Source organism: Bufo bufo, chromosome 6, assembly GCF_905171765.1.
Source record: "Bufo bufo chromosome 6, aBufBuf1.1, whole genome shotgun sequence".
NCBI lineage: Eukaryota > Metazoa > Chordata > Amphibia > Anura > Bufonidae > Bufo > Bufo bufo.
In genome coordinates, this window is record NC_053394.1 from 20,958,668 (window position 1) to 20,980,914 (window position 22,247).

A 22,247-nucleotide genomic window follows, 5' to 3' on the forward strand; every position below is an offset into this window, starting at 1 on the left:
GTAGCTAGAATAAGTGGTGTTGTTTTTATGGCAAACTGTGGTACACCAAATATTCATTGGATTTTGATTTTTTTTTTTGTCCATTCATTTTGCATTTTTTTTGCATTTTCTTATAATTAACAATTTTTATTGTTTTGTCAGGTAATTAAATATAGCCATACATTGCGATGTATCAACTAAAATCATACAAATAGTAGCCACATATGGAGGTAATAGATACATATCATGATCGGTGTAAACCGAAGAGCATAGGCAAAGTGGTGTACTGTATATAAACAAGAACATAACCGTAACAACAGTTAGACATGGGATTTTTGGAGTGATTACTTTAGTAATTGTACGACTTGTGGTAAAGCAAGTTTCCTGTATCTCAGATGAGGTAGAGTGGAATAGAGAGGGGGGTCATGGGAAGTTCCTATAACATTTCCTGGGCGACCATATCTGGAGGAAGGTAGACCTTGACCTTAATTCCCAGTGAGATATTTCCTCAAATCTATATATCTGGTCGACCTTATTTACCCAATGATCTAACTTTCGGGTTTCAGGGGAGAGCCAGTGGGAGGGCAAAAGCAATCTGGCCGCTGCCAATAGTAGAGAGAGAAACGTTATGTGAGTTTGTTCCTCCCACCCCGAGGGTAAGCAAGACCAGTTCTGGGGTGCAGGGAAAGGAGGTTTTGCAGATCAGATTGCTAACTTTTACTATTTCAGACCACCAGGCCTTGATAGGCTCACAAGACCACCAGACATGGAAGTAGGTACCTTTTTCTTTGAGGCATCCCCAACAAACATCTGGAGATCCTGGTCTATAAAGACAGGTCTTGTCAGGGGTTCTGTACCAGCGTAGTAGAATTTTGTAACAGTTTTCTTGGATGCGGATGCATCTAGAGATCTTGTATGGTGCGAGCAAGATTTTTGCTGTTTCAGAGATCGAGAAGGTCCACTTTAAATCTCTCTCCCAAAGACCTAATTCAGCGGGTTTTGGACAAGAGGGAGATGTCTTAAGAGACTTATATATTGTTGATATTGTTTTGGGAGGTGGCAGCAGATTGCTTATCAGCCTCTCAAACCAGCTAACCTCTCTCGGGGAGGGGGGGGGGGAGAGTGTTTTTTATGAGAAGTGTTTTCGACCTAAGGAAGCGCGTAGGAATATAATTTTGGGTGTTTAATCCCAGCTTCGAGTGAAGCTTAACTTCAGTAGGCATACAGCCTTCTGGATCCAAAATGTTGGAAAGGGGGATCTTGGAGTACCTTAAGGCAGTAGGACAGCTTTCCCTTAACTCTTTAGGGGCTAGAGCTAAAACATCTTTAACAAGTAAGAGAGGAGAGGGTAGTGCCAAAGCCCTGCTACTGGCCGAGAACCACCTCCAAACCTTCAATGTATTACAGATCATGGAGTTGGGTAGCAAGCTAGGTGATGGAGGTGGTCTGTCAGCCAGCAGGAGGGCCCGGGCAGGGGTGTGGAGAAAAGTGTTCTCCAGGACAATCCATGTTTTATGGGAGGGGCTTCTAATCCAGTCTACGGCCCTGGAGAGTTGGATGGCCTTCATGTAGGTTTCGGGATCAGGTAGACCAATACCTCCGTGAGCTCTAGGTTTGGTAAGCGTGTCAAATTAAATACGTGAGCTTTTCCCCTGCCATATTTTTCTGCGGATCATCTTATTCAGGGTGATAAAATAGGTTTTGGGGATTCCAATAGGGAGTACTTGCATCAGGTAAGTTAGTCTTGGGATTACCAAAGACACGAGGATGTTCTTCCTCCCGAACCAGGACAGGTATGGGAAGTCCAAAGAGTCCAGCTGGGCGGCCATTGAAAGTAGAAGGGGTTTGTAATTTATTTTAAATAAATCAGATAGATAGGGGGTGAGCTTCACCCCGAGGTATGTTAGTTGCTGGGTGTGCCAGTTAAATGGGGAGTTCTTCTGGAGGGACGAGAGAACAGGGGGTGAGAGGCCAATATGTAGCACCTGGGATTTGGAGGGGTTAACTTTAAAGTTGGATAGAGAGCCAAAGTGGCTAAGTATCGAAAGGATGGTGTTCATAGCTTTACAGGGGTTAGTTGTGATGATCATCCGCAAAGGCAGCAAGTTTGAACTCACAACTCTCCACAGATAGGCCTCTGATTTTACTTTCATGTCTGAGAGTTTGCAAGAGGGTCTCCATCACTAGGACAAAGAGGAGGGGGGAAAGTGGGCATCCCTGTCTCGTTCCGTCCCTGATTGAGAATGGAGAGGATAAGATTCCATTGACCGACACAGACGCCGAAGAGTAGGTGTACATAGAGAACACTGCATTGATATAGGGTTCTGGGATCATAAATCTAGACAAAGTCAACTTAATGTAGGACCAGTCTACCCTGTCGAATGCTTTTTCGGCGTCTGTGCCGATCAAGACCAGTGGGGTGGATTTGTGAGTAGCATAGTATAGGACATTTAAGACTTTTGTGGTGTTGTCTTTCCCTTCACGACCTCTGACAAATCCCACCTGATTAGGGTGGATCAAGATGGGTAGAAGGTCTTGTAATCTAATGGCAAGCATCTTGGCTAATAATTTAAGGTCTACATTGAGTAGTGAAATGGGACGGTAATTGGAACACATTGATGGGTCCTTGCCCTCTTTGGGGATGATTGTGATGGTGGCTCTAGTCATATCTGTGGAGATGGAGTGGTTTGACAAAGAGAGATTACATATTGGTAGAAGGAAGGGAAGGAGGGAGTTTCTAAAAGCCGAATAGTATGATAAGGGGAGGTTGTCAGGGCCTGGGCATTTACCTTTGGGAGTGGAGTTAACCGCCAGTGTCAATTCAGAGATTGTAAATGGTTTTATTAGGGAGTCCCGCTGGGATATTGTAAGGTTCGAGAGTCTGAGGGATTTCAGGAATGAGTTGATATTGGCCTCTCTCCCCTGGGAGGGATCTGGGGTTTAGAGGTAGGTAGATTATACAGTGACTCATAGAAAAGTTTGAACTGCTCGGCAATTTCTTCAGCTTTGAATAAAAGATCTCCCTGGGGGGATTTGATGCTCTGGATGTGGCGGGAGCTCCTTCTCTGTTTGATTCTCTGCATCATAAATTTTGATGCTTTGTTACCGTGGGCGAAGAACTTCTGTTGGGTAGAGAGAAAATACTTGGCCGAATGTTCATTCAGAAGGTTCTTCAATTTGGTTCTGAGGGAAGAGAGTTCCGCCAGCTGCTGAGCAAGTAGGGATTGTTTATGGGCTTTTTCTAAAATGTGTATTTTTGACAACAGAGTTGTGTATGTTTTTTTCAGATTACTTTTTGAGGAAAGATCAGAGGCCAATTAATCTACCTCTAATATAGGCTTTGTGGGCATCCCACAAAACCTGGGGGATATGTCTGGGGTGTGGTTGGTAGAGAAGTAGTCGTCTAGGAGGGAGGAGATTTGTGATTTGTGATTGGGGTTACCCAGCAAGGACTCATTGAACCTCCAATTAATATTCTTACCCGACCTGGAAGCAGGACGAACATCACAGAATACTGGGGAGTGATCCGAGAGAGTCATATCCCCAATCTTGGCTGAAGAGCAGGATTGCAGGTGTTCTCTTGAGATAAAGATGTAGTCTATCCTGCTATATGAATTATTTGCTGAGGAGAAAGCAAAACTGTTAAATATTTTTTTCTCCAGTGTATTCACTGAGGAAAATAAACTGTCAGATGACATGCAGAATGTAAAAATAAATTCCCCATTAAAAGTGTCCTGTCTGACCCAGGAAGAAGTACATCAGCGACTTAAAAAGATCAAAATAGACAAATCGCCAGGACCGGATGGCATACACCCCCGTATCCTAAGGGAATTAAGTAATGTCATAGACAGACCCTTATTTCTGATATTTGCGGACTCTATACTGACAGGGAATGTCCCACAGGATTGGCGCATGGCAAATGTGGTGCCAATATTCAAAAAGGGTCCAAAAACAGAGCCTGGAAACTATAGGCCGGTAAGTTTAACATCTGTTGTGGGTAAACTGTTTGAAGGTTTTCTGAGAGATGCTATCTTAGAGCATCTCAACGGAAATAAGCAAATAACGCCATATCAGCATGGCTTCGTGAGGGATCGGTCATGCCAAACTAATTTAATCAGTTTCTATGAGGAGGTAAGTTCTAGACTTGACAGCGGCGAATCAATGGATGTCATATATCTGGACTTCTCCAAAGCATTTGACACTGTACCACATAAAAGGTTAGTATATAAAATGAGAATGCTCGGACTGGGAGAAAACGTCTGTATGTGGGTAAGTAACTGGCTCAATGATAGAAAACAGAGGGTGGTTATTAACGGTACACACTCAGATTGGGTCACTGTCACTAGTGGGGTACCTCAGGGGTCAGTACTGGGCCCTATTCTCTTCAATATATTTATTAATGATCTTGTAGAAGGCTTGCATAGTAAAGTATCAATTTTCGCAGATGACACTAAACTGTGTAAAGTAATTAACACTGAAGAGGACAGTATACTGTATATATACTACAGAGGACAGTATACTGTATATATACTACAGAGGACAGTATACTACTACAGAGAGATCTGGATAGATTGGAGGCTTGGGCAGATAAGTGGCAGATGAGGTTTAACACTGACAAATGTAAAGTTATGCACATGGGAAGGAATAATGCAAGTCACCCGTACATACTAAAGGGTAAAACACTCGGTAACACTGACATGGAAAAGGATCTAGGAATTTTAATAAACAGCAAACTAAGCTGCAAAAAACAGTGTCAGGCAGCTGCTGCCAAGGCCAATAAGATAATGGGTTGCATCAGAAGGGGCATAGATGCCCGTGATAAGAACATAGTCCTACCACTATACAAATCGCTAGTCAGACCACACATGGAGTACTGTGTACAGTTCTGGGCTCCTGTAAACAAGGCAGACATAGCAGAGCTGGAGAGGGTCCAGAGGAGGGCAACTAAAGTAATAACTGGAATGGGGCAACTACAGTACCCTGAAAGATTATCAAAATTAGGGTTATTTACTTTAGAAAAAAGACGACTGAGGAGAGATCTTATTAATATGTATAAATATATCAGGGGTCAGTATAGAGATCTATCCCATCATCTATTTATCCCCAGGACTGTGACTGTGACGAGGGGACATCCTCTGCGTCTGGAGGAAAGAAGGTTTGTACACGAACATAGAAGAGGATTCTTTACGGTAAGAGCAGTGAGACTATGGAACTCTCTGCCTGAGGAGGTGGTGATGGTGAGTACAATAAAGGAATTCAAAAGGGGCCTGGATGTATTTCTGGAGTGTAATAATATTACAGGCTATAGCTACTAGAGAGGGGTCGTTGATCCAGGGAGTTATTCTGATTGCCTGATTTGAGTCGGGGAGGAATTTTTTATTCCCCTAAAGTGGGGAAAATTGGCTTCTACCTCACAGGGTTTTTTTTTGCCTTCCTCTGGATCAACTTGCAGGATAACAGGCCGAACTGGATGGACAAATGTCTTTTTTCGGCCTTATGTACTATGTTACTATGTTACTATGTAATAGAAAGAGTAATCAAGTGAGTTAGGATTGAGACAGCGCCAAGTATCTAGTACCCCCAGGTTAAAAAGTTTGGTTTGTAGGAATTTGAGAGCTCTTGAGGGGATAGAAGATCTCTTGGAGGAGGTATCTATGAGAGGATGGAGGGCCAAGTTAAAGTCACCTGCTATAATCAATATCCCTTCTCTGTGAGCTTCTATTAGTGAAAAGAGGGAGGAGAGCCAGGTAACTTGTTCCTTGTTTGGAGCGTATACATTAACCAATTTGAGTAAGGTCTGCCCTATTAGGCCCTTTAGGAGAAGGTATCTACCCTCAGGGTCCTGGATGTGTGATTTATATTGGAAAGCAAGCCTTTTATGAAAGCCAATACTGACCCCCCTCGAGGCGGCACCCCCAGCCCCACAATGATACCAACCAGGAAATTTGGAGAAGGAGAGATTTGGATAATTGCCATGTTTAAAATGAGTTTCCTGGAAGAAAACTATCGAACACCTCTCCTTATTCAAAAGTGAGAGAATTTGGCATCTCTTTGATGGGGACCTCAGCCCTTTAACATTATACGAAACTATTCTAAGATCATTCATATTGAAAAGTGAGGGTGGAGGAAGGGAATACATAAATTAATCTGGCTATGTTGGTTTAATCGGTTGGTGAGAGGGGGAGGGGGGGTGCCACCCTGAGGAGAGGAAGGTCCAGCAACAAACCAGGAGAGTGGTACCTCAGTCTGTTTCCAGACCACCCATGTCTAAGAACAAAAGTGAAGGTATAAGTAACATTAACACATAACATATTAAACAGGACCGTGCGCTGATCATAGAGTAGAGAGCAGCACAACTCCCAGTGGGGATTATTTGAGAGAGTAAACATTATACAAAACATTACAGTGATGTATTTTAAGAGCAAGGGAGGTGAGAAGTAAGAGGTCAGTAAAAGTAAGGGGAGAAGGAGAAGGAGGGGGGTTATACTGTAACATGGTGTATCGCCCTTGTTTGAGATAGGGATCCAGAAAAGGATCAGAGGAGGAGTATCAGAGGAGTGAGAAGGATGGGGGAGAGACAGGAAGAGGAGTAAAAGAAGGCAGTAGATGAATTTGGGGTGGTATGGCCCCAAAGGAGGGGTATTGAACCAGCTGGGGAGAGATCATCTCATTCTCCCATTGTGAGCGTTCTGGGTGTTGATTTGGAGTTTCCTCCTCTGCCCCTTTGGGTTTTAGGGGTTTGCTGTTTTTCCCAGAGCTCAAGAGGTGGGAGGTTAGGCAGGTTAGCCAAGTCCTGGACAGGGTCCCAATTCTGAATTTCTAGTGGTTCAATCCCCAGATGCTCAAATACTTGATCCAAGTCCTGGAATGAGGAGATGTTTATTCTGCGACCTTCGTGCATAAAAGAGAGTCCAAAAGGGAAGGACCATCTGTACGGGACACTCTTTGATCTGAGCCAGTCTGTTAATGGCTTTAGGGCCCGTCTCTTCTTCAGGGTCGATTGGGCAAGATCCTCGAATATGAGGATGTCATGGTCATCCCACTTGACAGATTTTGCTTCTGTAGCTTTAGAGATGACAGCCTCTTTTACAGGAAAATGTAGGAATTTGCAAATTATGTCCCTAGGAGGGGCTGTGGAGGCTTGGGCTTTAGGGCCCTGTGGGCTCTTTCCAGAAGCACTTCATGTGCAGAGTCAGGGCCCAGGAGGGAGAGGCATATTTGGACAATAGTGTTGGATATGTCACCAGGGGTAACCGACTCTGGGATACCCCTGAAGCGCAGATTGTTGCGCCTCCCTCTATTTCCCTGGTCCTCTATAGCATTATATAGGAAGTTCATGTTAGATTGTATCGCGTGGAGGTTGTGTTTTACCGCAGTTTGGTGCTGTATCATGGCGGTTTGTGATTACTCCAGCGATTCCACCCTGCGTCCTATGTGTCAGACGTCCTGCTTGATCGCCAGGAGATCGGAGCTCAGGGGCTCCAAAGAAGATGCCAGGGAGGAGGCGAGGGCTTCTCTGAGGTATGTACGGGAGATGGGCAGGGTGTCTGCATCATCCTCACCTCCATGAGCGGTATCAGGAGCCTCCGTCTGTTGATGGCTTGCGGTGCGCGGCGAGGTCGGTGCCATCTTGCATTCTCTCGCCGCATAGGCAGAGGCCGCTTTTTTTTATAAATTTGTCCATTTCCCCTTCGGTATTCGAGGTTCTGTGTTGGCTGGAAGAATCGCCAGCTTTAGAGCCTCCAATCTTCACCATCCTGGATCAAACAAGCTAAAAACCAAGCTGTAAGGGCGATTTAACTGACAGAGCTACTGCTGCATGTGTCCAGTCAGTTCAGGCGCTAGCTCCGCCCCCCTTCATTTTGCATTTTGTTAAAATTAAACTAACACTTCTATTCTTGAAATAATTCTTACTGCAGCATATTCCACACACCTGCCAAAAACTTTTGCAGAGCACTGTACTTATCTACTGTATATCAGTCTGTGGTAATGATGAACCATAAACCAGCCACTCAGGGATGGCACTTAAAGGGAACCTGTCACCATTTTTTTGGTGTCCTAACTAAGGGCAACATAAATAAGTGACTGATTCTCTTAGCACAATGCTGGGTCACTTTCTTTAATTGACCCAGTCAATCTGCCAACATCTTGTATTGAAAAGCTCCAGCTACTAATGATGAGTCATGAATATTCATGAGCTCCTGGCTTTCCCCGCCCACCTGCTGCTGAATGACAGTTTGTTTCCATATGAACCAGCAGCAGGTGGGCAGGGGAGTGGCTATAGCTCTGAATTAAATATACGCTGGACTCAATGACATCACGCCGGACTCAAATCAGCTCATTAGCATGCGGCATGTGGCATCTTTGTGTGTATATTATGAGGTAACCATCTGTCACACCAGTAAGTAGATACATCTAAGGTACTTTTTAGTAGTTAATGATTGTATATAATTAGTTAGATTATAATCAAATATCCACATGACAGGTTCCCTTTAAAGAGTAACTAAATCTTTCTAACAATTAGTCCCTAATGCTCTAATAAAACTATTTCTAATGTACTGTACTTTATTAATCAATTTAGTATTTTTCTTATACTTTTATTTCTCTAAAGCGCACCATTCACTGTGCACTTAAAACTCAGTTCTCCGTACATCACTGACTGCTCAGCGGTGTACGGAGTATGGAGTGTGAAATTTATGAATGGGGCCGCAGCAGCTGCCCCCAGGAGGATTACTAACTCCTGGCATAGCACATGGGTACTCTGTACGCATGAACTATTCAAGGATTACATGAGCGGAGTGGCCTCTTGTTTCTGCCTGCTCCGGTAAGCTAAGAGCTGACATGCAGGACTCTTATCTTAGCGGAGCAGGCAGAAGCAGGAGCTCAGCAAATCCTGGCATAGTACTTTGTTAAAGGGTACCTATGTGTTATGCCAGGATTTAGTAATCCTCCGGGGAGTATGGGCAGGAGCAACAATATGCGCTTCTGCCCGTACTCACAGCGCTGCTACTGCCCCATTCATAAATTTCACACTCTGTACACGGTTGAGCTGTCAGTGGTTTTCAGACAACTGAGTTTTAAGTGCACAAGGAATGGTGCGCTTTAGGGAAGTAAAAGTATAAGAAAAATACTAAATGTATTAATAAAGTATATTAGAAATAGTTTTATTAGGGCATTAGGGACATCATATTAAAAATTGTTATAAAAGTTTAGTTACTCTTTAATGCAATTCTACAAAAAGTCTCTGTACCTCCTTAATATAGATTTTGTCCTCAGTGTCGGCAAGTTCTGGTTTACATGTGGTTGCTACAGGTGCTGTACTCACACCGATTTGTATTCTCTCTCTATATCTGAAGCTGATGCTCGGTGTGCAGCCTTCCTCTAAGCTGTAGTTATCTACCCCTGCACCACACTATTCTTGGTTCTGGCAGACCTTATCCTTGTGACATACTTCTGTCACTTCTGTCTGGGCACTGCAGAGGATGCTCAGTGACCAAGCAGATCCTGAGACCCTTCTTCAGCTTTGTACAGAAGAGATATCTCTCTCAGGGACACACTGCCCATATATGCCTGAACAGGAACAGCTTTCTCTTCCATTGCTGTGACCTGAGGACCTACTTAGCCTATTCACGTGACCACATGTCCTTCACAAGCCTCTGCTTACTTTTTTTTAGGTTACAAGGCTTTTCTCTCCAGAGGCACTTTGATGTTAGCATGGAAAGGGATGGAGAAACATCTCAAGGCTGTAGAAAAGGAGTGGGTGGAAAAATGTTGGGAATTTCTTAAACATTTATTATTACATTGGGAAAACTATGTCCATATACAGTTGCAAGAAAAAGTATGTGAACCCTTTGGAATGATATGGATTTCTGCACAAATTGGTCATAAAATGTGATCTGATCTTTATCTAAGTCACAACAATAGACAATCACAGTCGGCTTAACCTAATAACACACAAAGAATTTAATGTTACCATGTTTTTATTGAACACACCATGTAAACATTCACAGTGCAGGTGGAAAAAGTATGTGAACCCCTAGACTAATGACATCTCCAAGAGCTAATTGGAATGAGGTGTCAGCCAGCTGGTGTCCAATCAATAAGATGAGATTGGAGGTGTTGGTTACAGCTGCCCTGCCCTAGTTCTGGGTTTGCTTTTCACAAGAAGCATTGCCTGATTTGAATGATGCCTCGCACAAAAGAGCTCCCAGAAGACCTACGATTAAGAATTGTTGACTTGCATAAAGCTGGAAAGGGTTATAAAAGTATCTCCAAAAGCCTTGCTGTTCATCAGTCCACGGTAAGACAAATTGTCTATAAATAGAGAAAGTTCAGCACTGCTGCTACTCTCCCTAGGAGTGGCCATCCTGTAAAGATGACTGCAAGAGCACATCGCAGACTGCTCAATGAGGTGAAGAAGAATCCTAGAGTGTCAGCTAAAGACTTACAAAAGTCTCTGGCATATGCTTACATCCCTGTTAGAAAATCTACGATACATAATACACTAAACAAGAATGGATTTCATGGGAGGATACTACAGAGTAAGCCACTGCTGTCCAAAAAAAACATTGCTGCACATTTACAGTTTGCACAAGAGCACCGGGCAGGGGCATAGCTAGAAATGCATGGGCCCCATAGCAAAAAAATGTATGGGCTCCCCCCCCCGTGCCATCCACAGATCCCCCTCCCCTAAACAGTGCCATCCACAGATCCCCCTCCCCTAAACAGTGCAATCCACAGATCCCCCCTCATAACAGTGCCATTCACAGATATTCCCCCTAAACAGTGCCATCCACAGATCCCCCTAAACAGTGCCATCCACAGATCCCCCCTAAACAGTGCCATCCAAAGATCCCCCCCTCCCCTAAACAGTGCAATCCACAGATCCCCCCCCCTCATAACAGTGCCATCCACAGATCTCCCCCCTAAACAGTGCCACAGCAGTATATTTATAAACTAATCAGTAACTACTTTAACTTTAATCATTGCTCATTGCTGTTCTCTTTACTTGGATTATTTGGATATCTTACTCTGTCTTAGCTCCGGAAACAGCAGGCAGTGCGGGCGGGCGGCACTCACTCACTGACGTCACGCGCCTGTGCCGCCTAGTGGGAGGAGCAGGCGCGTGACGTCAGTGAGTGAGCGCCGCCCCCCTGCACTGCCTGCTGTTACCGGATCTAAGACAGAGTGAGATATCCAAATAATCCAAGTAAAGAGATCAGCAATGAGCAATGATTAAAGTAAAAGTAGTTACTGATTAGTTTATAAATATACTGCTGTGAGCGGCGTGGCCCTGTATATTCTAACCCCCAGGCAAGTGTCCCTGTCACCATGGGAACGCCTGGGGGTTAGAATATACCATCGGATTTGAGTTTTTACGATCTCACTGAGCTCGTGAAAACTCTGATCCAATGGTATATTCTAACCCCCAGGCAAGCGTCCCCGTCACCATGGGAACGCCTAGGGGTTAGAATATACCATCGGATCTTCTGAATCTGAGTTACTCAGTGGCCTGGCTGGAGCCTCCCCAGCCACTGTGTCGGCCCGGCCCTGCGTGCACCCTGCTCCAGTCCTGACTCCTCCCCAGCCAGGCCCGAGCCGCGGACCGCCCTCGCCCCGCCCACTACAATAGTCTAGTGTAGTGGGCGGGCGGTCCGCGGCTCGCGCCTGGCTGCCTGTGTGTAGTGTGCATGTAAATAAAAAATAAAAATAAAAAAATCAACAGAAGGCGGCCCGGACGGGCCCCAAGTGGCGTAGGGCCCTATAGCCACAGCTATGGTTGCTATGGCGATCCCTACGCCACTTGCATCAGGATGTTCCACAGCAGTACTGGCAAAATATTCTGTGGACAGATGAAACCAAAGTTGAGTTGTTTATAAGAAACACACAACACTATGTGTGGAGAAAAAGAGGCACAGCACACCAACATCAAAATCCCAACTGTGAAGTATGGTGGTGGGGGCATCATGGTTTGGGGCTGCTTTGCTGCGTCAGGGCCTGGACGGATTGCTATCATCGAAGGAAAAATGAATTCCCAAGTTTATCAATACATTTTACAGGAGAACTTAAGGCCATCTGTCCACCAGCTGAAGCTTAACAGAAGATGGGTGTTGCGACAGGACAACGACCCAAAGCATAGAAGTAAATCAACAACAGAATGGCTTAAACAGAAGAAAATATGCCTTCTGGAGTGGCCCAGTCAGAGTCCTGACCTTATCCCGATTGAGATGCTGTGGCATGACCTCAAGAAAGCGATTCACACCAGACATCCCAAGAATATTGCTGAACTGAAACAGTTTTGTAAAGAGGAATGGTGAAGAATTACTCCTGACCGTTGTGCACGTCTGATCTGCAACTACAGGAAATGTTCGGTTGAAGTTATTGCTGCCAAAGGAGGTTCAACCAGTTATTAAATCCAAGGGTTCACATACTTTTCCCACCTGCACTGTGAATGTTTACATGGTGTGTTCAATAAAGACATGGTAACATGTAATTCTTTGTGTGTTATTAGTTTAAGCCGACTGTGATTGTTTTTATGATCATTTTATGATCAATTTGTGCAGAAATCCATATCATTCCAAATGTTTCACACACTTTTTCTTGCAACTGTACATAGTTTTGTAACGGCATGTGCAGAGGAGGCCCCTGTAATGCCTACTGTATTCAGTAAGTATGGTACTCATATTTGGCACTACTATTTCCCTGATATTGAGGGACAATTGGGATTTCACCATACATATTAAATTGGCATTGTTGTTCAGAATCTATTAATTTACTACATACTTCAGGGAGATCCATAACAAAATCAATGGGATTTGCTGGATACCTTCAAGCGTGTTTTGAAGAAAGCATAAATAGGTTACATTTTTCACAGTTTCCTTGAAATTTGTATAGCTAGATACTTTTGTGTCCATTTCATGGACATTTTGCAGTCAATAAAATATGTAAGGGTGGTCGAGCTGACCCGCCTGCAGCCCTGAATTACATCTTCCTTAAAGGGGTTGTCTCATCATAGACAATGGGGGCATATCGCTAGGATATACTCACATTGTCTTATAGGTGCGGGTCCCACCTCGGGGACGCACACCTATTTAGAGCACGGAGCCTCGAAAGTGAGCCCCATTCATTTTCTATGGGGCCGGTAAAAATAGCCGGGCTATTTCCGTCGAGCCTAAAGAAGTGAATGGGAGCGGTGGCCAGGCATGTGAGGTGTGCTCCCATTCACTTCTTTGGAGAGCTGGCTTGGTAGTGGCTGGACCGGAGTCCTCCAGCCACCACCTTCTGGGGCTCCGTTCCCGATATAGGTGCTGGTCCCAGCGGTGGGACCCGCACCGATAAGACAATGGGGGCATATCCTAGCAATATGCCCCCATTGTCTATGATGAGACAACCCCTTTAACAATATTTTTCTGAGCGGAACTTTGTTAGTACCCAGGGAGATTAACTGAGCCCTGTTATTTTTGCGTATTGTGCAACAATGTGTATTATATAGCATATAACCGCCATTCCTATGCAGGTGCTGCATCTTTAATTTTTCACTGCTGGATATGTAACATGATTTTGCAAGCAGGACCCTGGACCCCTCTGGTTTTAGCAGGGGAGTTGCTAGGAAGATTCTCGTTTCAGGCCCCAGTGAATATGTGCCAAATTCTTAAATCAACTGCCCCACACCCCCCATGTCCTAGCACAAAAGACATACAGTATTTTACTAGCGTCCTTTTCCCCAAATAAAGTAAAAGTAATTGTAAATAAAAGAAAAGTAGACATATTAGGTATCACCGCGTCTGTATCTACCAGCACTATAAAAATATCATATGACCTAACCCCTCAGGTGACCAACAAAATAAAAACTGTGCTAAAAAAAATTTTTTTTTGTCACTTTACATTACTAAAAGTGCAACACCAAGCGATTAAAAAGACATATGCCCCCCAAAATAGTACCGATCTAACCTTCATCTCATCCTGCAAAAAATGATACTCTACCTAAGACAATCTCCCAAAAAATAAAAAAAACTATGGCTCTCAGACTATGGAGACACTAAAACATGATATTTTTTTTTTGTTTCAAAAAATATATTATTGTGTGAAACTTAAATAAATAAAAAAAAGTATACATATTAGGTATTGGCACATCTGTAACGACCTGCTCTATAAAAATGTCAGTTGACCTAACCCCTCAGGTGAACACCGTCAAAAAAATAAAATGAAAATGGTGTAAAAAAAAACATTTTTTGTCACCTTACATCACAAAAAAGCGATCAAAAAGTTATATGCACCCCAAAATCACACCAATCCAACCGTCATCTCATTTCACAAAAAATGAGACCCTACCTAGGACAATCTCCCCAAAAATAAAAAAAACTATGGGTCTCAGAATATGGAGACACTAAAACATGATTTTTTTTGTTGTTTCAAAAATGCTTTATTGTGTTAAACTTAAATAAATAAAGAAAACTATACATATTAGGTATCACTGCATCCGTAAGAACCTGCTGTATAAAAATAACATGAATAACCCCTTGGGTGAACAATATAAAAAATAAAAACGGTGTAAAAATAGCCATGTTTTGTCACCTTACATCACAAAACGTGTAATACCAAGCGATCAAAAAGTCATATGCACCTCAAAATCATACCAATCAAACCGTCATCTCATCCTGCAAAAAATGAGGACAATCGACCGAAAAAACTAATTAGGACAATCGATCGAAAAATAAAAAAACTATGGCTCTCAGAATATTTTTGTAGCAAAAATGCTGTTATTGTGTAAAACTTAAATATATTTAAAAAAGTGTACATATTAGGTATCGCCGCGTCTGTTAGAACCTTCTGTATAAAATTATAGCCTGACCTAACCCCTCAGATGAACACTGTAAAAAATATAAATAAAAAATGTGTAAAAAAAGCAATTTTTTGTCACGTTACGTGACCAAGCGATCAAAAGTCATATGCACCCTAAAATAGTACCAATCAAATCGTCATTTCATACCGAAAAAAATTAGCCTCTACATAAGACAGTCGCCCAAAAAATTAAAAAACACTATGGAATATGGAGACACAAAAAATATTTTTTTTCAAAAATGCTTTACTATGTAAAACTGAAACAAACAACCAAAAAAGTAGTCATCTTTGATATTGTCGCATCCGTAACAACCTGCTCTGTAAAAATACCACATGATAAAACCTGTCAGATGAACATTGTAAATAACAAAAAAAAAAAACGGTGCCAAAACAGCTATTTTTTGTTACTTTGCCTCACAAAAAGTGTAATATAGAGCAACAAAAAATCATATGTACACTAAAATAGTACCAACAAAGCTGCCACCTTATCCGGTAGTTTAAAATATGGGGTCTTTTTTTGGAGTTTCTACTCAGGGGTGCATCAGTGGGTCTTCAAATGTTACATGGCAACTTAAAATTATCCCAGTGAAATCTGCCCTACAAAAAGCATACGGTGTTCCTTTCCTTCTGCGCCCTGCCATGTGCCCGTACAGCAGTTTACAACCACATATGGGGTGTTTCTGTAAAATACAGAATCAGGGCAAAAATATTGAGTTCTGTTTGGCTGTTAACCCTTGCGTTGTTACTGGAAAAAAATGGATTAAATGGAAAATCTGCCAAAAAAGTGAAATTCAGAAATTTCATCTACATTTTCCTTTAATTCTTGTGGAACACCTAAAGGGTTAAGAAAGTTTGTAAAATCAGTTTTGAATACCTTGAGGGGTATAGATTCTAAAAAGGTGTCATTTATGGGGGGTTTCTATTATGTAAGCCTCACAAAGTGACTTCAGACCTGAACTAGTCCTTAAAAAGTAAGTTTTTGAAATTTTCTGAAAAATTTAAAGATTTGCTTCTAAACTTCTAAGCCTTCTAACGTCCCCAAAAAATAAAATGTCATTTACAAAATTATCCAATTATCCAAGCATTAAGTAGACATATGGTAAATGTAAACTAATAAATATTTTAGGAGGTATGACTATCAAGCAGAGAAATTGAAATTTTGAAAATTGGGAATTTTTCCAAATGTTTGATAAATTTGGTATTTTTTTATAAATAAAAATAAAATATTTTGAGTCAAATTTACCACTATCATGAAGTACAATATGTGATGAGAAAACATTCTCAGAATGGCTTGGATAAGTAAAAGCGTTTTAAAGTTATCACCACATGTCAGATTTGCAAAAAATGGCCTGGTCTTTAAGGTGAAAATGGCAGGGTCCAGAAAGGGTTAATGATCATGCTTCCCAAGAATGCCTCCTTAGAAGTAGTGCATTTATAGTGTGCCTAATAATAATGCCCACCATAGTATGCCCACTTGCCCAGTAGAAATTAGGCTTCTCTATAGTGCCCCAGTAGTAATAAGGCCCTATCTGTAGTGTGCCCAGTTTTTATAAGGCCCCCATGAAGTGTGCCCCCTTTACACCTGCCATCAAATATAATATCCAGAAAATAGTGTGATTTCCAAAATATTTTAAATTTACTATACACAATCTATTAAAATAATATACACTTCCAGCAGTTAGTCTATAGTATGACTGTCCAACCATATCGGCAGATTGCCCTGGATGAGTAGGCGCCATAAAATTCAAGCTCTAATATACATATCAAAACCTTTATGAAGGGTCTTCTCCTGGTAGATCAACTTCTTGATGATAAGTCACAGTCAAAAAGTATGCTACAAAACATGGCTTCCACATGCTTGTCTTGAGTCTACAGATGTGTTCATCTTTAGCTTTTCACCAATTTTGTTAAAGGCTCTAAATTCTCACAATACAAACTTAATACATCTTCATGACATCCTAGCAAAGCCCTCAACAGTCTGCAATTCATATGACAACTACTGTGCGACTACATGTATTCACTACAGCATAGACATCTCTAGACAGGGTAATGTAAAATTATGTTTTTTCTTCAAAGATAGTCATCTTACATCACTCATCTCCAGATATGCTGATACAAGAGGAAAGATAAGGAAGTAGACTTCTGTTTCCCCTATTGGTGTTGCCTAACCTCAGAAGCAAAATGTCAATTATTCATTACAGACTTGTGTGTATGTTGCTGATCGGAGAGCATTACTTCCATGACACTGAGAACCAGAGCATCCTCCTAGCCATGCTACAACCATAGCATATGGGTGGGCCAAGTAGATTCTATAGGTCCATGATTAATTTTACTGATTTGGACAAAAACATGCACGATCCTATAACAGTTTGACCATGATAGCTATTGACTCCCATGACCGCAACAACCAAAATGTCCCTATTCAGGGTCCAGCTAAAACCCTCAATTTTAATGAATCAGAGATTTGTTTGGACTGCTAGGCCATGATGCAAAATGGGTCACCAACCCACCATGTGCTTTTTATATAAATTGGTGTCTTATGGCAAAAGGGCCTATGGAGCCCCTAGGTGATGAGGGTCTTGGTGCGATAGCTATGTCCCTGCAACAGATTTAGAATACTGTATAGAATCTCACGTTCACAATCCAACATCACTCCTCTATGGCAGGAAAACACATTCAAACCACTCACAAGTTGCTTCCCCATCCAGACATGATCTTTATCTGAAGAACATATTTATTTGTCCATCAGGGCCATCAGTGCTCAGACACTTCTTCTGGATATGCATCTAGATAGCTTTCAAGGAACCTTTCCTGCTTTGCATGAAAATGAACCTGGAGGCTAGGCATGTGTAGAGAGAGTGTATGATGAGGTGAACAACTAAACATCCAACCAATGATTATTTTTATCATGAGAACTTTGTCATTACGACCATTTGGAGTTAAGGGCAGTTGTCCATATATTTACTCTAAGTCGATTAAACTTATTACATTCACATTAATCAAGGACAAATGTCCTTGGATCCATTCCCACCTTGTTCCAGTGAATATATAAATAGGAAAATGTGCAGCAAACCAGTACACAACGACTTAGAAACCAAACATGAAGCTTCTTCTGGTAGCAGTCATCCTTGGAGTTGCAGGTATGAATACCAACAAATACCTAGGAGCAAGTATTACCCTTTCCCTCTTCAATGTATTTCTTCAACTTTTTTAGATATTAAAATCTTTTAATACTTAAATAAATCTGTTAACATAATTTATTCTTCTTTATTTTATCATCACAGCCGCCTTCGATGACGATGATAAAATCGTCGGAGGTTTCACCTGCTCTAAAAACTCTGCGCCCTACCAAGCTTCTCTGAACTCTGGATATCATTTCTGTGGAGGAAGCCTGGTCAGCGCCTTATGGGTGATCTCTGCTGCTCACTGCTACAAGTCGTAAGTCCAACTGATTAAAAACACTCAGTGGGTCATTTACTATCAGAAATAAGGTTTTAATAAATTAGGGTTTAGTAAGACCGCAGATTGTACCTGTCTGTGTTATAATTTTGTTATATTGCTATATTGATTATCACATCAACATAATTGTTATCTTGTGTAGGATGTCTTTTGTGGTACTTGTGGTCTGCTGCGGGCATCCTCCACTGTATGCATTTTTGCTGGGGATCGTCATTAGCAACGGGCCACAAGTGTAGGATTTGCTCCCCTATATATATGCACAACTGCATGTGGGTTTGAGCACTTCCTGCTTGTTTAATACCACGCTATTCTTTTCAGCTCGTTTTAATAAGACGCTAAATATCAAGATTTTTTTAAAATTATTTTTTAAGGGATTTTATGAGACTGTAATATTGAGGATCTATCCTTAGGACCTATTTCTGATCAGTGGGGAGCCACTGACTTCCAAGGCCCCAATCAATCAGCTGAATAAAAGAGTCACAGTGCTAAGCTGAATGCCACCTTCCCTTCGAAGTTCACAGGGGCATAGCTCATTTGGCTATGGCTATTCCTGGTACTGCAGTTCAGCTTTATTCATTTGACTGGGCTGAGCTTCTGTATCCAACAAAGATAAAACCAACCTTTAGAGTTGCAGAAAACCCCTTTAAGTGCATATTTTATTAAATACAATTTTTTTTTTTTTAAATAGTCTAGTAAATAAAAAAATAAGAAAGAAAAGTAAAGCTTAACAAAAATGAAAAGAGAACAAAACATATATGGAATAAATATCTATGAAAACTGTATTAATGTAAATATTTAGCTAATGTAAAAAATATACCTTTTAACACAAATTTGCATAATATTTTAGTACATCAAAATGTATATAAAACAAGTTTGAAGAAAAGTTTTATAGAAATGTATAAAGGCAAACAGTTTAAAAAGGATATTTTATACCGGAAAAAGAGTATGATACTAATAGGCAGGAGTGGGACAAGTGTTGTTGCTTATTAATGGCCCACCCCCCTACTAAGATTCCCAAAAGTTCTGCATTTCATGGTCTCATTGCTCCTTTCCCTACCAGTTCTTAGTATTCTGGTAAAAAAAGAAAATTAAGTTGGAGAATTCAAAATTCTCCCCCATGAAGACCTAGGCAACCACCTCTCCACCCAACCCTTGTCCTGCTGCGGGCTATACATATTACGGAAACAGACAGAAGAAGACCACATCAATATAATCTTTTGCAGTACAATGCATGAACTAGTTTTGCGGTTGGGTCACATTTAATATACCATCTCTCCATTTAAAAAAAATATAATTATAAAATAATCAAGTTAAATTTTCTACTTCAGGAGCATTCAGGTTCGCCTGGGAGAACACAACATTGAAGTCAAAGAAGGCAGCGAACAGTTCATTAACTCTGCCAAGGTTATCAGACATGGAAGCTACAACTCCAGAACCCTGGACAACGACATCATGTTGATCAAGCTGGCCTCTCCTGCCACCCTCAACTCTTACGTCAAGACTGTGCCTTTGCCCTCAGGCTGCGCTCCTGCTGGCACCACCTGTCTGATCTCTGGATGGGGAAACACCCTCAGCAGTGGAAGTAAGTCAACAGTATTTTTTTTAAGGAAACCTTGAATTCATTGTACATACAGTGTAAGCAGATATACTACATGTACACAAGCAGAGAAACATCTGCAGTACTATATAGTGTATACATTCATACTAATGACATCCTTCATTTTATCCAACATATTTTGCAACAGCTGCACAAACATCAATGTACACAATACATAAACATATGCATGCCATATAAGTTCATGGATATGAATGTATGCTTCGGATATAAATAAATTTTTGTGTTGAAAGTGAGTTCGTCCACTGGTGTTCTGGGGCTTAATAGTTCAACAAAGCTTCAAAGACATAATTGATTCTTATCCTCATGTGTTCTTTTGCAGCCAACTACCCTGATCTCCTGCAGTGCCTGAACGCCCCCATCCTGACTGCCTCCCAATGTAGCAGCGCCTACCCAGGAGAGATCACCAGCAACATGATCTGTATTGGATACATAGAAGGTGGCAAGGATTCCTGCCAGGTAAATATCAACTTATAATAATGCAAACTAAGCAATCGCAGACATTCTTATGTTCTGTACTGAACCAAGAGGTGAGTAAAGGGGTAAGTCCTTACAGGCTGTTTTGGCCCTTGTGGTCTTGGAGACCCATAAAAGGATCACAGAGTGATTGACCCAGACTCAGAACATTTATCAAGAGCAGATATTGATGCAATAGGTGTGGAAGTTACCGTGTCTCTTACAGAGAGTACAGGAGTAATGGTTACACAAAGGCACAACACATGACAGTTACAATTCTAGGCAGAGGCATTAAGCTTGGAAGTTACAATTTCTGCCTGTGGTATTAAACTTGATGGCTATAACTCTGGGCAGAGGCCCTATGTTTGATGGTTACAAGTACAACAACAGGTTAACTCTCCACTACATACATATTAGGCAATAAGCCACATAGCAGGATTTGCTCTATACCAGCTTTGTGCACTATGGCACACAAATCTCTCTCTTTCATAAGTATAGCTCACTCGCAGTAGCTTGGAGTTCAGATCTGGTCTATAACCAGTCGTAACCTCATCTGGACACTCAACGGCAGTAGAGCAGGCCAAACAATCATGCAGTCCATACTCCAATGCAGTGTAGAGGTAGAATACCTAGTGCCTTCACATCTTAGCACTGGTACCGGGTTTAGATGTCCTCATTCCTACTGGCACCACTCACTGCTACCCGACGAGTCATCTTTATATAACCCCCATCAATATGGGGGGGGGGGGGGTGATACAGTTCTTTTATGGCATAATTAAAATATAGCAGATACTAACTACATGCAATTGAAGGATATATCTAGGGATGGATAGGTGGTAAAGTTACTGACAGTCCACATCGACTACTGTAGCTTTCCAAGTTTTACATAATTGATTTACAGAAACACTTGGTTGCTGGATACAGAATTAGTCTATATAAGGCAGCCCTATATCTGACGCATTTCGACAACCACATTATATGGCCTCAAAACCCAGTTCTATTCAGGAAACTCAGATGACTATATTTCTATGATCTGTTCATCTGAACTGCAAAAGGTCCTGTGGTCATATTATGGAGAAAAAATAAATTCCAGTGAACCCAACCTTTGCCTTCTTGTGATGTGGCTGGTACACTGTTTTACGATTTACTAAGCATGAATCTATAACTATGCTTTTTTCTCTTCTCAGGGTGACTCAGGTGGACCAGTGGTCTGCAATGGACAACTCCATGGTGTTGTCTCCTGGGGATATGGCTGCGCCCTCAGGAATTATCCTGGTGTCTACACCAAGGTCTGCAACTTTAACTCCTGGATCTCCAATACCGTTGCCACCAACTAAATCCTTCAGTCACCTATTTTCTTGACTTAGTTCACCAATCACATCAATAAATGTGAAATTGCCTCTACCTAATTGTATTTCATTTATTCTAAAACAATGTCTGTTTCCCTTATTTGTTTCTGCTATAGCTAAGTTTACCATTTTGCACAAATCATGCCAGCAGGAATGGGGGGAGAACAACTACTGAGAGTTTTCATGATTCAGAAGGTTATGCCTCAAAGCATTCAATGATAAAGTCAGCTCTGCTATACGGGTTCTTAAAAATAAATTGCAAGGTCCTGTGGCAAAGGGAGAACTGCCTCTACCAACATGTTTACATGCGACAGAAGTTGTCCATTTAGTGGCCACTAAAGGAATGTAGACAAATTGCTAAAAATGGGATGAATTTGACAATTTCAACGGGATTGACCAGTTATCTAATGTGTATGAGAGTCTCCTAATGACCTGTTTATGGTGAGATGTCAGCATTGGTTTGGAGAAAGAAGGATTGGGGTTGTTGGATTTTACATAAGCACCCACATCATATCAGCCATACTATCGCAACAACTGGCCATGAGGCT

At 41.7% G+C, this 22,247-nt stretch overlaps 2 protein-coding genes across 10 annotated transcripts in view; both read left to right on the forward strand.

Annotated features, from left to right (window-relative positions):
• The window catches only part of LOC121006028 (M1-specific T cell receptor beta chain-like), a 961,123-nt gene that overhangs the window by 604,007 nt on the left and 334,869 nt on the right, over positions 1 to 22,247 (forward strand). The gene's annotated exons all lie outside the window — the stretch shown is intronic.
• LOC121006030 (trypsin-like) lies at positions 17,917 to 21,687 on the forward strand. The gene is made up of 5 exons (XM_040438925.1): positions 17,917 to 17,960; positions 18,105 to 18,258; positions 19,608 to 19,861; positions 20,217 to 20,353; positions 21,538 to 21,687. The coding sequence occupies exons 1-5, from the start codon at positions 17,921 to 17,923 to the stop codon at positions 21,685 to 21,687; spliced, it is 735 nt and encodes a 244-aa protein (XP_040294859.1). The 5' UTR covers positions 17,917 to 17,920.

Bases quoted from the DNA above. Each gene is read 5' to 3' on its own strand.
- LOC121006030 (XM_040438925.1), top strand. From the start codon at position 17,921: ATGAAGCTTCTTCTGGTAGCAGTCATCCTTGGAGTTGCAG. The intron at 17,961-18,104 runs GTATGAATACCA...TTATCATCACAG, and splicing joins AGTCATCCTTGGAGTTGCAG to CCGCCTTCGATGACGATGAT. The intron at 19,862-20,216 runs GTAAGTCAACAG...GTTCTTTTGCAG, and splicing joins AAACACCCTCAGCAGTGGAA to CCAACTACCCTGATCTCCTG.